General features: G+C 38.9%; 1 protein-coding gene across 3 annotated transcripts in view; it reads right to left on the bottom strand.

The window, feature by feature from the left end:
• Positions 1–16,886, bottom strand: part of RELN (reelin) — a 469,941-nt gene that overhangs the window by 140,881 nt on the left and 312,174 nt on the right. For all 3 annotated transcript variants that reach the window (XM_065399319.1, XM_065399303.1, XM_065399311.1), the window contains 5 exons: positions 13,408–13,536; positions 11,568–11,677; positions 6,495–6,561; positions 5,323–5,556; positions 4,565–4,726 (listed from right to left, as the gene is read on the bottom strand). In XM_065399319.1, coding sequence (XP_065255391.1) covers positions 4,565–4,726; positions 5,323–5,556; positions 6,495–6,561; positions 11,568–11,677; positions 13,408–13,536 — 702 coding nt within the window. The remainder of the gene's footprint in view (positions 1–4,564; positions 4,727–5,322; positions 5,557–6,494; positions 6,562–11,567; positions 11,678–13,407; positions 13,537–16,886) is intronic.

A 16,886-nucleotide genomic window follows, 5' to 3' on the forward strand; every position in this document is an offset into this window, starting at 1 on the left:
ACTCCACAGCTACTACTCAAGGTTGTGATAGTGTCTATGGACACTACATTCCCTCTGAGAGAGGAACTTTTTGCTAGGGGATCTGTGTAGTGCAGAGGTGGGCAAACTACGGCCTGCGGGCCACATCCAGCCCGTGGGACCGTCCTGCCCAGCCCCCGAGCTCCTAGCCCGGGAGGCTAGCCCCAGCCCCTCCCCTGTTGTCTCCCCTTCCCCTCAGCCTCAGCTTGCTCGCTCCGCCGCCGGCGCAATGCTCTGGGCGGTGGGGCTGTGAGCTCCTGGGGCAGCGCAGTGCTCTGTGCTGTGCGGTGGTGGCGGTGTGGCCTGGCTCCAGCCGGGTGGCACAGCTGTAGTGCCGCCAGCCACCAGTGCGCCAGGCAGCGCGGTAAGGGGGCAGGGAGCAGAGGGTGTTGGATAGAGGGCAGGGAAGTTTGGGGTGGTGGTCAGGGGGCGGGGGGTGTGGATGGGGGCGGGGTGGTCGGGGGGGGGAACAGGGGTCCCGGGGGCGGCAGTCAGGAAGAAGGGGGGGTTGGATGGGGCTTCAGGGGGCAGTCAGGGGACAGGGAGAAGGGGTGGTTGGATGGGGCAGGGATCCCGGGGGGGCCATCAGGAATGAGAGGAGGGGTTGGATGGGATGGCAGGGGTCCGGGGGCAGTCAGGGGACAGGGAGTGGGTGTGTGTGGATGGGGCAGGAGTCCCAGAGGGGCCGTCAGGGAAGGGAGGGGGTTGGATGGGGCAGGAGTCCTGAGGGGGGGCAGACAGGAGGTGGGGGCCGGGCCACGACCCCCTCCCCTAACCGGCCCTCCATACAATTTATGAAACCCGATGTGGCCCTCAGGCCAAAAAGTTTACCCGCCCCTGGTGTAGTGGATTTTAGGACCTAGCCACTTCATAGCACTTGAACATGCAGGAGGAATAAAATCTCTCTGCGTGGCCTCTTTGCTAGGACTTGCTCTAACCCCTTATAATAGAACCATGCCAGTTCTGCCCCTTCAATGGCTGAGATGGGTATCCTATTCCAAACCCCCTTTTTTCAGTTTGTAACTTTCTAAATAAGGCTGGAGAGACACTAAATGTGTCCTACTAAATAAGGAATTAAGTTCAGCTCACCTTCCTCTCCTTGGTTTCAAACCAAAGATACATTTTTGAGAAAGTCTGCGAAAAATCTATTCAATCATTTTAAAGTTAGGGGTGCAGAAAATACATATTTTCTACTTTAAAGACAACGTTCAACCTAAACAATTATCCCCATTTTACAAATGAGGAGACTGAAGCACAAAGAGATTAAGTGACTCGCCCAAGGTCACACACAGGAAGTCTGTGACACGAATAAGACCCAGATCTCCTAACTCTCATGTACATTAACCACAAAACCAACCCTTTCCCCCAAAGAAATCCTTGTCCACAAGGAGTATTAAACCTACAACCTTCAGGGTAGAGTTTTCAAGGCATAGATGGTAGTTAGGGGTTGAACTTCCACTGAAAGCCGAAAGAGTTATTGAGCATAATACTTTGTTTCTCACAAGCCAATAAAAATGAAGTAAGCTGAGGAGAGATTGCACTCATGGGCCATTAAAGAACACTCTGCTCAGCACACAACATGAAGCACTGAGCAGCTGCCTGCAAGAAGCAGGTCTTTCTTAGAACCCTGGACACATTTCTCTTTTAGTGGCTGACTCCGATGTCTGCTATTTAATTCCTTTTGCATCTCTTAAATTCACATAAGTAGTTGCTATTCCTAGCTGGCAGTAACAGTAACTGAAAATCCTAAAAGTAGTCACTATACTCATCACTAATATATTGATGATAATGGAAAAATTAACTAATTACTTGCCTGTGAAAATAAACTACTCACCTCCATGACAGGGGGCAAATAGAACAGGGAACACTGAAAGGCTATGCAGTGCATATGTTAACATGCAGAACCCGGGTGTATTTACGTTTACAACAGCTTCTCTTGTTTGACTTTGATTTGCAAGAGATAGATAAAAAAGGAGGGAAATTCTTACTGTTGACTTTTCCACTGCAGAGAAGAGAAGTGTTTTTAGTACTATTACCACATACCATTAGGTTTTTTTAAAACCAGCTGAGAGACCTTTGCTCTGATCTCATTCTTTCAAGCTATGCACATACCTAATATTGAAAAACCACCGCTGTTCTTCTTAGAAGAAAAATGTTGCTGTCAAATAGCAGTAGATTACATGCACTTTCCAGCAGAACATTAAATATGTAATTTTTTCATATGACTGAAGATTAATTAAATTTCTGGATACAGATTGACTGCCAAACTTTACAGCAGTCCATCTGTTACCCAAAAGTAGTTATTTTTAGACAACTTAACATACAAAGGTGAAGCTTTCTTCATGTTCTTAATCATAATAATTGTCAGTATTACCTTCAGGTTTGCATGTCTGTTCATTTGTTCCATCTTCCCATAATCTAGTAAAAACTTGGGAAAACCTTTATAAGATGCATAACATGCATTTGGGGATGGGATAGCTCAGTGGTTTGAGCATTGGTCTGCTAAACCCAGGCTTGTGAGTTCAATCCTTGAGGGGGCCACTTAGGGATCGGGGCAAAATCAGTATTTGGTCCTGCTAGTGAAGGCAGGGGGCTGGACTTGATGACTTTTCAGGGTCCCTTCCAGTTCTATGAGATAGGTATATCTCCATTTATTATTATTATGCATGTTTCAATCATATATTGGGTCTATGTTGAGCTTAGTCCTTAGTGCCACCAGAACAACAGAAACGAAACTGCTTATACTGATGATCAAATAGAAAAAAGGGTGACAGCACCAATGTAAATTACTACATTTATATATGAAACTTGATTAAAATCAGTTACCAGTATGTGCATTTCCCTTTTTATTGTAAAAAATTAATAACACTGTATATTAAAAACCTTGAGGAAATATAAATCCTACAGTTTTAATTTTGGATCTAAAAATTAGAAACAGCACCATATAAAATATATATGTGACCGTAATAAAGGAAGTAAAAGAAAATTTTGAAAGAGGATTATTAGTATTAGAGTTTATACAATCACTCTGTAGTACATATTTAAAACTTCAGAAATTAAAGCCTACATAAAGAAGATCCGATCAAAGACAGTCATTGCCCTCATTTTATGGGGTATACTATTTATTACTCAAAATAAATATTTTTAATGTTACAGAATTGTTTATATTGTAATGTGCTTAATAATCTTTTCTATTGTCTAGTTATTACATTAGTGGGAAGAGTGAATCAAATCTTTCCTTGATATAGGCTCATCTGTGTTTGATAAATGTACATTTTAATTACAATTTAACAATAGTCAGCAACTAGGGAAAAATATATAGATGTGTAAGAACCCAAAGCAGCAATTTTTATTTAGTGCTTAGCTAGGATGCAGGGTGGAAAGGCCCAAAAGTTTCTGATTCTGAAAAGCACTCAGGCATGTGTTTAAGTGAGTTCAATGAGGCTTCTCATGAGCTTAATGTTAAGCATGTGCTTAAGTGCTTTCCTGAACTGTAGCCAAACATGAGTGGTCAGTCAATGGCAGCATGGCTGTACAATAAACTGGGCCGAAAAAGAAGAGGCGTCTTTCTGTTTCGATGGCTCAGGATTTTCAGGATTTCCCTGAAGAACTTGAGACATCCTCATGGTTAGACCGTGCCCTCGCCTCCTTCTTAGGCCCACAAACTCCTAGCCCAAGCGAATGATGTGGTAGGATGTCTGTGGCTTTAACGCTGTGCATATTTTATCTTAACCTTTCCCTTCCCTTGACTGTTTCCATGGGAGGGGATAGTGTTGGCTCAAGCAAATCTGAGGTCTTCTTTAAGGCCATTATTCCCCTCCTCCTTTAATCTGCTGCAAGGCCAGAGATTCACTGTGAAACTTTCTTCCTTCTCTTCCACAACTGCTCCAATTTGTTCTGCCATGTACACTGAAAGATTGTTCCTAAATAACTATTTTTATATGAATAGGCAAAAAAGGAATGTGTTCAGAATTGGTGCATATGTTTGTGGAGGGAGATGAAGGCACAGAATGCTCAGTTAGCAAGGAGTAACCCACATTTCAAACTATACCTGGACCCCCTGCAGGTTTGGCAGCACAGTTTGAACTTGTCCAAGGAGGGGATGATATAGACTTTAATATTTTATTGTTGTATTAACAACAGAAAAGTGGCAAGAGCTTATTGTATGAAGGAAAAATCACTGATGCTCATCTGCTCCTCATGTTTCCTTAGCTCAGCTTTCCAATACACTGGAAACAACTTCAGTTCTGTTTGGGATAAGCAATCTTAGGCTAAACTGAACCCTGGTGTAAGCAGATGCAACCACATTGAAGCCAACTTGCTTACACTAAGGCTGAATTTCCTTGCCAACATCTAAGACTCAGATACATACAGTGCTCAGAATACTCTGATTTTCTGTAACACAATAAATTGGTCAGTGTAGATTGTATAAATTAGTTCCCCTACATCTCAGTACAAATGTATTTACACTCTATACTGCTGCAAAGTACTGCTCACAATATTAGCTGTCTTTAGATATCCCTTTTCATAATTATAATCCATATACCTTGGTTCATGATAGTTGAGATAAGAATAATGTTCCAGTAGTTTCCATGTAATCCCATTGTCATATGAATAGTGTAGTAACACTCCTTCTCCTGGCTGATCAGGTGCTTTGCATGTACTCAGCACAGACTTGCTTCCCAAGCGCAGAGTGAACTGAAGGAACCTAGATCAGAATTATATAAATATTGGTAGGGTACCATTTATATAGCATTTTTTCCTAATCACATTTTCTGATCTTAAAAATCTAGACAAATTTTGAGAAACAGCAGTTATGAGTTGTTTGTAGCTGAAATGGTTTTTACAATCAAGTAATGCAATGTGGCATATATATTTTTAAAATGCCAATCATTACAACATTTAATTATTTATTAGGCACTGGAGGGGAGGAGGAGATACTGAATGGATCTAATCAGCTGCCACAAGCTGTCAAATAAATACAACCTTATACATAATTAATTAGCACTTGGCTCTGACATTCAGTTTTGATATTAACATTTAATATTTTCTAGCCTGGCTATATAATAACTGCCCCCACATCTGTTTAATACTCATGCTATTTACAAAACAGGGGAAATGAAAGGACTATAGCTTATTCTACACAATCAAAATTAAAATATGAAACAAAATGTTCTATAATTTTGCTCAGACCACGGGAGAGGTTAAACAAAACAAAAAGTGAAGATGAAAGGACCAGTAAATTCTATTACAAATATAGTCTCTAGATTTGTTAATAGCACATTACTATTCTTTCTTATTCACCTGGACTGTGAGCTGTCAAGAAAAGAAGTGATCAGTTGACGTCTTCCATCTTTGTTAAAAACCAAGGCCTTGCCACTTGCTAGGACTCCACAGCCAAAGCTGACTTCAGCACCACGGATAGAGTAAAAATTGTGATAGGATGAGAGCCTGGAGCTGCCAAAGCTTTCTGAAATAAACACGGGGAACGTCTGGGAAGCCATTTCACATGCAGGTCCTGAGTACCCAGGGTCACACCTATAAGAAAAATATATTAAAAATATAGTTAATCCCAAATAAATGTTTTAAACGTTTTTTCTGCAAAAGATACAGTTTTGCAACCAAACATAACTGTTGTAAACTTTTAAAACCTTAAAAATAAAGTCCATTGATTCTCTCAAACCTAAAGTGAGAGACTCTTCAAAATAAGTCATACTGTATTCAAAATATTCTTACGGATTATGTATTTGTTTTGGTCAATATTTACCCTTTGGGTCAAAAAAATTTGCTATTCATCTAAATAGAAGTTAATATCTACATATTGTAAAATAAAAATATAGAGATAGTCTACTTCTTCTTTGTGGTACTAAGATCCTACTGCTACTGCCACATATCAAATAATTAGTTTGCTACTACGTAACTGTAACAGATCAAATGTGATTACAGCTAACGCCACACAATACAAGAGAACCCAGAAAATATTTAGAACAACATCTTCAAAAGTGGCTAATGATTTTGAGTGCCTTGAGTTTTAGTGAGACACCTTGAAGGAGCCTGACTTTCAAAAAGCACTGCTCCTCTGAAAACCAGGCTGTTTTTGGTCTTAATATAAAGATTCTAGTCTGTTCAAAAGTGGCACAGTTTAATGGAAAATGGAAAAGCCACAATTTACCAATAAAAAAATATAAAAAAGCATCATTGTAATTTCTAGCAGGTAATACAGTACAAATGAATAGGTGGTCCAAATCTCTCCAGGTTTAATATAAAATAAAATTATTAGATAAAGTCATTTAGAAATTTACTATTAAACTTACGTTGTATTAATAATTAGACGCATTTCAGATGCTACATTAACTGATTTTACATTTAGCCTTTATAGAATTACACGGGCTGAAATGAAAATTTCAATTTTCAGTTTACAAAGTAAATTGCACGACAAAAAGTGAACACATCAACTCCGGTATTATAGCCCTTACTTGCAGCCATTTCTAGTACATTGTCCTCGCCCTGAGCAGAATCTGAGGCAAGATGGACCAATATAAACTGCAGAGAAAAGAAATAGGTTAAATTAAAGGTTATATTATGTGACAAAGAAAGATAACCAACACCTTGTTGGGCATGTGAGTCTGATCTTGCAAACAGATATTAGTGTTTCTCTGTAGTACCATTGACAGGAATGGGACTACCTGAAGGAGTAATGATGCACTCTGTGGTACCTCTCTGCAGGATTGAGTAAATAAATATTGACTTAGATCAGGGAGACCCATGGATAAGTTTGAGGTGCTGGAGATGTTTTAATATATGCACCTATTTTGTTTAAAGATTTCTAAAGAGGAGAATAGATGTAGCTGGCTTGTCTGGACATTTCTTATCCTTCCCCTTTCTCCACCCTATTTTGGGCATGTAGGCCTCCCATTAGCATCGCTGCAAAATTTTGAAGGTTATTCCTTCTCTGACTGAAATTAATGGCAACACTCCTGTAGGACTCAGTGGCACTGGGATCTGGCCCCAACTTCTGAGAGGGAAATATTAATATCATGCATTTTTAGTAAGAGAACTGTATTAATATTTCATTTGCATTAAACAAAAATGAAAATCATATGCACTGAATAACCATTCCAGGCACCTGACAACATACTACTATATCTCACCTTTCTCCTGTAAGAGTAGTTTTTCTATTTGCAAGACAACTTGCATATTCAGTGATACAATAAGAGGGTAGGAAAGATTAGTTGGGATCATCACAGTGTGGTTTTTATGGGATAATCCAAATGAATACATTTGCTAACTATCTTGGGGGTAAATTTTTGTAAGCCTGAAGTTGAGAAACTATTAGCATTAACTGGAGCCAGGGACAGTGCAAGTACATAGGGAATATCACCTTATGCCATACCTCTGTAAATGCAGCATAATCCTGAATGGACACAAAGACTCTCCTGCGCAGATTACCAACTACATAGAGCTGTGGCACTTGTATAGTGACTTTTGGAATGTTATCAAAACCCACCTGACACCAAATTGAGAGGATCAGTTCCTTCTTTCTTTCTTAAACTTCTGCCCATCATGGCAGTGTATGAGCTCTTTTCAAGTAAAATAGACGGCAATAGCAATCTTCCCTGCAGACTTCATGGAGTCTCTCTAGCTTTTCTCCCTTTTTGGATGTAAAAACTCTGCTCTGGATAGGGTTATGTTATCTGCTCGTTTGATTCATTTATTTGACTTAGCTGTGCTGTGCTGTGAATGTCATTCTTATCATGTCAGAAAAGCTTTATCGAAGTTGAAGGTTCGCAACATTTTCTAAAGAGGGTCGGACTCCGGATTCTGTGTGACTTAATACATATTTGAAAAGAGGTCTGGAGAGCTAAAAGGTCAGTGTATTGAATCTTTGAAATTCTTCTCTCTCTCCATCCTACATTTTTAACTGGCAAGCTGTGCTGTGAATGTGGGTGATTTGTCAACATATACGGGTCGGATCTTACTAAGTGCTGAATGCCTTCAATTCCACTGACATCTATTCAAGTTGAGAGCACTCAGCACCCTGGAAGACCAGGCTTTCCAGGCCTGATCCAAAGTCCATTGATGCCAAAGGAAAGACTTCAACTGACTTCAACAGGTTTTGGATTGGGTACTTAGTGGATAGCTTGCTGATAAGTTTGCCTGCATGCTACACTGCTCAGTGTTTAAAATCCTTTGACAGAACTACATTTACTGCATAACTATTAATTCAGCATATTTTGTTCTAAAAATAACGATAGTTTAATGGCTTTATGGTGAAATCCTGACACCACTTAAATCAATGGGGGTTTTGCTATTGACCTCAAAAGGGGCAGGACTACACCCTTAATCATTTCGTATATATTTTTTATTCCTGGCTTTACAGAACAGAAAAATGCAGAGATTTGGGGGAACATGATGAGAAGCATGTGAAAAATGGGCTTAGACCGTTGGCACCATCTGCACTCTTTTTTTATTTCTAGCTCCATAGTATCCAGGGCAAATATTAAGTAGGATATTTATACTTAACATGGTCTTGATACTGTAGTCCTTACACAGGCAAAACTCTCAATGGGAGTCTGGCCTGCATAAGGTCTGCACTACTGAGCCCTAGCACTGCTGAGGAGATACCTCTCATCATGGCCCCTACATATACCTCACGGAACTGACAGAGTTACAACATTAGGAACTCAAAGAAGAAGTGGGGAAACAGTATTACAGATGAATAAGAACTAATCTAAAGACACAATTCATCTCAAGGAATTTGATCTGAGCCATTGGGTGATAAAAGTATTATGGTACACTGCCAGAGTTAACAAGTGGAATCAAGAGGAGAAGAAAAATTTCACATCCAAACAAGAAAGCTCCTGAAAATGCATAGACTTAGCGTAATGGATATCAATCAAGACACGGCCAGGATGTACATCAGACAACATGATGGAGGAAAAGGTCTGCTATCTGTGGAGGAAGCAATTGACAATGAAAAATATAACATCCAAAAATATGAGGAGTCAGCCAAAATAAAAGATCATGTGGTTGCTATACCAAGTGCTGGACAAGCATGCATTCCAGCCCAAGAAAACATAAAAAAGGAGAAAGCAAATACCAAAGAAAGACTAGAAAGATTTACAGAGAAATCAATGCAATGGAGAGAGATCAAAGCCATTAGTGATCAAAGATTAACAAGCTTATGACTTGTAGAAGGATACCTCAAAAGAGAGACAGAGAGCCTCATTATGACTGCACAAGAGCAATCATTAAGGGTTGATTACATTCTAAACAAAACTGGCCAACAGAACTGCTCTCCGAACTGCAGAATGTGTTCTGAAAAAGAAGAGACGGTGGAAATTTTGTTGTGTGCCTACAGGAGCCTGACTGGAAAAGAATTTATGAAGAGACACAATGAGATTGCCAACTGTCTGAATTGGAGCCTCTGTGGCAAATATGGATTTAAATAAAACATGCAAAATTATGACCCACCAATTTGAAAGTGCTCTAGAGAATGAAGATTTTACAGGATCTGGCAATTGTCACAGACTAAACAGTGCAGGCCAACAGGCCAGACATAGTGGTTGTAGAAAAGAAAACAAACAAGACCATGTTAATTGGCATTGCCGTGCCAGCAGACAAACATAAAAAGAAAACAAGAAGAGAAGATAGTTAAATATGAAGAGCTATGCCATGAAGTGGAACAATTATGAAAAACTAGAACAAAAGTGATCCATTGATCTGTGAAGCATTTGGAGCAATCCCTAAGGGTATGGATGAGCAGCTCAAGAACACATTAGGAGTGGAAGACATCACAGTCATTGTCCTCCAAAAGACTGCGCTCTTTGGCAGTGCAAGAAGTTTAAAGAAAGTCAAAAGAGAACTGCAGGAATTCTGCAGAGGGTTTAACAAGACTCCTGACTACCCAAACCTATGGCATTAGTTCATGATCAGGATTTATTGGTGACTCATGGAGATAAATTTTAGACAGGAGCTTTCCCCTTAAAGGTCTGATATGCTGTGAAGGCTATTTTTTAAAAGACGAAAAATCCCCATGATGTAATACTGAGTGATAATAATATTTTTGAATTAACAATCCAAACCCTGTATTTTTCTTCCTATTGTAAAATTTCTGTAGACTTGCATTGACTGAATCATTCTGTTGTTTCCAGAAACTTGCATTGACAGCTACATTTTGTATATCCTTATATATTCTCACCTTTCATAGACATCAGTGTTTTGACTTACCCTTCATTTTGCTTAATTTTTGAGATAATGTCGCTATATTCTAGACAAGAATTAATACTGCCTTGGGAATATTGAGATGATACTAAATCACACTAATGGGAATAAGGAAATAGCATTTCCAAAAACGTGATGGAAATTAACTACTTCATTAGCTCAATATTTTTTTTTTTTACATTTCAATATCCTGGCAGTTTCAAAAGGCTTTTCTTTTTTCAAAATGCCAAAGGGCTTCTTTGTAACACTTAAAATGTAGTGATATTGGGAGCATAGCTTGTTTAAAATTAAAATTAAAATGTGCTGTATCTTGCTGTTCCCTAATATCATGTCAAAGCGTCTTAAGAATTGTGGCACCCCACAATTTAACCAGAAGTTTCAGACTATAAAATATGCATTCATAATATAATGCATTTTTATCTACATACCTAGAAAAACAAATTCCTGTGCTCCACAAATATATCTGCACCTTGGTTTGTAGCAGAACGTCTTTCTTTTAATTAGCTGTGGCCCTCTCAGTATCATCCTTATATATGGTCATTGTTATATATGAGGTATAAATCCAGGGATATACAAATCTTGCATTCACAAAGTACTTGTTTCTGTTTTAAATATTCCTATCCTGACTGAGCCTGACTTTCCATGACTGTAAGATTTATTACTATGTGATTCACTGCAAGACTCCTATTGTCGCCTTGTTTTTTTCAAAATAAATGCACAATAAAAAAAAAAATGTATTTATAGGTATTAGAAAATAATTTAGGTAAAAATAAGCCTCTAAAATGGAACTAGAGAAATGTACTATCATAGAAGATACTTCTCCCTATCAAATACTGTACACAATGCAAAAGCTGTCATCCATGTGCTGGTGGCAGTGTTTCTTTATTAAGGTCTTCTGGGTCTAGCAGGTATAATATATCCCAGATGTTGCAGTTGTTACTTAGGGAAGTACAGTACACATTCTTAATAGCACAATGTAGTACCTACTTATGTTAACTGGATCTAAGCAGTCAGAGGAAATGTTATATTAGCCCCTCATCACGAATATTCTACTTTTAGAAAGCTTTCAATTAAAAAAAAAAGATAATCTACATTTTGCTCGCTGCCACTCTATACATCATTTTATCTTCTGATTCCACTGCCTTTTCAGATTATATGATTCCCCTCTAGCTTCATTAAAGACTGGTGACCAAGTGCAAATAAGATGGATGTTTAACAATCTGCAAATCCCTGCCTTATGACATTGGGAAATATGTGTCTACTGGGAACTGTGTATGGAAATTGTACCTGAATGGTACATGATGATAACAGGTATGAATACTAACTATTATCAATCGCCCACATATTTCCATGGATTGGTCCTGTTTGTCTCCATCGAATCCTGGTATTTCTGGTTAATGCTGCACTGGGAAGGGGAATAGTTATTCGGTTCCACCTGAAATACATTTCACACATAAATTCTCGCATTTTTAAATGGTAGTTGTTAAATATTAGTATACATTGCTGACATTTATTTTACACTGAAGAGTTTTAAGAACTTTATACTTATATGGACCTAAATTCTGCTTTCACAAGTCAATGCAGTTACTACAGATTTATGTGCTCTGTAAATGATTCATAGGTTCCAAGGCCAGATGGGACCACTGTGATCATCTAGTCTGACCTCCTGTATAACACAGACCATAGAACTTCCCCAAAATAATCCCTAAAGCAGATCTTTTTAGAAAAATATCTTGATTTAAAAATTGTCAGTGATGGAGAATCCACCATGTCTCTAGTCAATTGTTCCAACGGTTAATTACTTTCACCATGGAAAATGTACACCTTATTTCTAGTCTGAAATTGTCTAGCTTGGACTTTCATTTATTGGATTGCGTTATATCGTTCTCTGATAGATTGAAGAGCCCAATATTAAATATTTGTTCCTGAAAAAAAAATCTTTAATCGTTAACTCCAAGTCCCAGGCTAGTGCCCCAATCGCTTTCCCACCCCACAGCTACCCAAAGGAGAATTTGGCCCATGGTATTTTAATACATTACAATATATGTCATTTAAAGCATTTAAAATGAAACAAACAAAAATATGCTGTTGTTTCTATTCAAATGATCAAAGTTAATACTGCCCTTGAACTGCTTAGTATAATGAACCTTTCCCTGACAGTGGACCTCTCTAAAGCTACATATAGAGTTAAGTCCTTGGATCTGGCTGAGCTCCACTTGGAGCAGGACCTGAAGAGGGGATCAAGACTGCTATTTGCCACCTTTACAGCCACCCAATCCTGGGGCGGGCAGGCAGGGGATGGCTCTGGCCACTAGTGAAACTTCTAGGTAGTTGTATGGCTGTCATCCTTATAATTATCTGAGCATCTCATGTCTGCTGTAAGTTATGATCAATTGTAATGGCCGTCAAGGCACTCCAACTATGTTCCCTTCCATGGTCATGCCTCTGACTTGCTCTCTATTCCGAGGGCTACAAGGAAGCTGGGAGGTGGGATACAGGCAGTTATGTCAGCTCTGTGCCATCATGGGATTGCCCTATGCAAGAGGAATCCACAGATGGTCACTTAAGTCCACGTTGCACTGCCAGAGTAGCATCAAGCATACTTAATTGGGAACAGGATCTGGCCCTTTATTTTTCTTCTGTTAGATTAATGCATGATTAGCACATTTCACCCAGTCAATGGCTATTTTTTTCTTGCTGAACCTCTATATGCTGTTCTACCCAACAAAATATTTACGATCACAATTTTTGGCTACTGAAATCCGGAGGTACATTGTATTCCAAATGTCATAATTCCAAATTAGTAAAAGATGTGGATCATGTAAAACATGGCCATAGGTGGAAGAGACCTTTATTATTATAATTTAATAGATTAATCAAAACAAAAACTCAAGTAAATTTTGCCTCATTTTGTGTATGTGTGTATGTATGTATGTATGTATGTAATTTTTGCCTGTAGCATCAGAAAAATAATATTGCTATACAACAAAAACAATCTGAGGTATATAACTTTTCATTTCTGGGTAGCCTTTGCTTGCTATCCCCAGTTAATCAGAAATGAAAGATTGCATGGGGACACTTTCTTTACTGCTTTCCACTGTCACAAAGGATTTACTTCCTTTTGTAGTCTTGAATCTCTGCTAGTTTTGCACAGAACTCTCTTACCCACTGTAGTTTTCAGAGGCATAGATGGTACTGTGAGGAAGATGAGACCCAGCACATATCTCAGGCAAGCACTCAGTGTGAAGTAAGGACCAGGAACGGCCATGATTGGTTGAAAACTCCAAGTAGACACTAACAACATAAACAGAGTATTCACCTCAGACTAAATATAATACATCAGCATTTGTAGCACCAACATATAAAAGCTTTAAAACTCATTGGTTGCTAAATAATTGATATCTCTGATGTTGAAATATGAAATGCCTTTGAGGGCAAAACACTGAAAATGAAAATATGAAGCAAGCTCAGTATTTTAAAGACAACAAAACGTAAACCATATATGAACACCTTTAACTGATAGAGGTGAAAACAATTATTGCAGTCCTTATTTTGCCATTACACGTTTATTTTTATGTTGTATTTAAATGGGATTGATGTTACTCTTACATTATTCCTGGTGGAATTCTGCACCACTGCCCAATGCAGAATTTTGCAGAAATTAATGTTTTAGCGCAGAATTTCCTTTCCCCCACAGAAATGGGCTGCAGTGCTGCTGGCTGCCACTAGGGGCCGCTGGACCCGGCAGAGTACAGCTCACACATAGAAGACACTGCCAGGGGGAGTGGGAGGGAGCTAGAGGGTTCCTGGCAGCTGCAGTTCCCAGCATCCCCTGAGGGAAGGAGAGGGCGGCGTACAGGAAACTTCACCCAAGCCTGTGACCGAGCAACAGGCTGTTTCTCCCTCAGGATCCCTGGGCTCTGAGGGGTAGGGAGTGGGTATCTGAGCTGGGGGGGCCCTGCGGCTGGGCTCTGGAGGGTAGGGTGTTGGGTGTATTGGATGGGGGGGACCATGGTTGGGTTTTGGGGGGGGCGATGAGGAGGCAGAGAAACAGGAACTGGGTTGTCAGAGGGGTTTCTTTAACTCTACTTCTGGGGGAAATTTTGTGTCTGTGTTGTTACTTGCTGACAGATATTTTGAAATAAATTACCAAAATAATTGAAACTGGAGTGATTATGTAGTGTTATTTTTGTCAAATAAAATTTGCAGAATTTTAAAATATTATGTGCAGAATTTTTAATTTTTTGGCATAGAATTCCTCCAGGAGTATTACCTGTTAGTAAGAACCAGTCAGAGTGCAGTACTGAAGAAAAATATTAAGAAGGAGAGTCTGACTGAACTGACTGCTAATAGATTTTATGAATTATTTCCTTGGCAGAGTCACTAGATTGAGAAAGCAAATGAGTTATGTTATTTATATTTCCTTCACTCAGAGCTATCTGGACTAAAAGGCCAAGTGATTGACTGCCCAAGCACGTAGCACAGCACTACTGAAATATTTTTGGCATACAATAGGTGCTTTGATTAGGAAATTATATAAAACCCTTTATAGCTCAAAATATCCAGGACTCTCTAATCCATGCACCCTGCATAAGGCTGTGGATACTAGCTCTATAGCAGGCCAACCTGTCGGAGGAAAGAATGTCTCCATACACCTATAGAAGACAACCCCCCAGGTATTGGAATATTTCAGCTGTGCTCCTGTTGAGGAAACCCTCTGTCTTTGATCTGTCCCTCCATCCCCACCTGAGGCTACACTGCTCATGGGAGTAGCACACTGGCAGTAGCCTTAGGGTTAGACTAACTCCAATGAGTTTTCTCACTGTTGAAGAGACTGACTGATTTTCCTTCTTTCTACTTTTCTTTAAATATCGAGTGTGGGCAAAACCTCTGCTACTATCAATCCCCAGATAGGTATATATTTAGAAGACAGGGGAGACAATATTAGTCATCCACCTAATGCTCCTTTTTTCTTTTCACTCTCTGATAGTTATCAGATCCAACTGTCATTACAGTCTTTCCCTCAATGACTGAATGCCAGTCATAAAAAGAATAACCAATGCCTGGCATTAGGGAGTGGGGGGGACTGCTCAGTGCATCTGTCTATCTACATAGCAGCTGGATGGAGAGGCACCACTACAGCCATCTCTGAGAACAGCATTACCCAATTGGTATCACATGACTGTGACAGAGCAGGTAAAGCTCACCTGGACTCAGCATCCCAGATGTTTAGAGCTGCTCTAGTGACACAACAGAGCCATAAACTGTGTATCTCCAAAGCTGCACATAGCTGCTGAAATGTACCAGTGAATACAGACAGATGGAAATCAGACAAGGAGAAGACCCATTAGATCAGTGATACTCAGACCTCTGTGGTTCAGGAGCCAAATTAGAGATCTACATTATCCAAAAGAGCCACAGTAGTATGAATTCATTGTTTCATTTACCTATATATATATATATATATATATATATATATATATATATATATATATATATATATATATATATATATATATATATATTATTCTCACAGCAAAATGACTGACCACGTATTCTACAATTGGCTAACAACATAGTAAAAGCATCCTGATTGGTTAATAACTTAGATTGGTTTATAATTAAATCACACGGTGTTTTAATATCATGTGCTGCAAAGAGCCACAGGAGGCACATTAAAGAGCCACTTGTGGCTCCCGAGCCTCAGTCTCAGTATCACTGTGTTAGATGATATAGTCAAGCCCCTGTCAATGCAGTGTCATTCCCTGCAATATATCCACAAATGTTCCTTGAGGACTTCAGCTCCCATGAAGCTCCTGATGGCATGTTCCCCCCACCCTTGCATTTCACTGCAGCTTATTTTTTTAAAATAAAGTGTTTATAATACATGAGTCCGTGAATGGCTTTAGATTTCTAACATTCTGCGAACCTTCAACAAGTAATGTAGAAAACATTTCATTTATTTGAGCTTTGCTGCTTTATTGAAATATTCACGTAGAGTAATTTACTAAGCATAATTTGTTTCTAACACTCTTTTAAATAACACAAATGAAGAATTAAAAAAGTCACAGTTCATCATCCTGACACCACATTGCTGGGCTATGACTTTTCTATTTAGAATAATTTACTGAGAATATGATTTTATTTAAAGAGTGTCTTACTATACAACTATTGTCATGATCTTATAAACATATATTAAAATGGTTTGTGAGATTTCAGCCAATTCATTTCAGATTTACCTCTACTGATACTTTGGAGGGTTGTATTCACATAACATATTCTCTTGCATTCCCAGTAATGAAAACATTATGAATAATACTGTAGGCCAGGAGATCTGCACTTCCAAATTATTTGTGAAATGCAAATCATGCTTATGGAGACCTAGTGTTTCTTTTGTTGTGAAGGAGCTCATGCCTGTCTTAGAAATGCTATGTGAGTGGGAAGAAAATTAACATGAAAACATAAAAACACTACAAAAAAACTCCACTAGAAAATTTGTGATTCAGATGATATAATAAATATTATGGTTTTTAAAAGAAAACTTTCCTTTAAAGGATCATTTTATATTTAGCTCTCAAATTCCTGGGCACATATGGTTAAAATACTTATAACTGCTAATATAACCCATTAAATATGACAGGACA

The sequence above is a fragment of the Emys orbicularis genome, chromosome 1 (assembly GCF_028017835.1).
Source record: "Emys orbicularis isolate rEmyOrb1 chromosome 1, rEmyOrb1.hap1, whole genome shotgun sequence".
Taxonomy (NCBI): Eukaryota; Metazoa; Chordata; order Testudines; family Emydidae; genus Emys; species Emys orbicularis.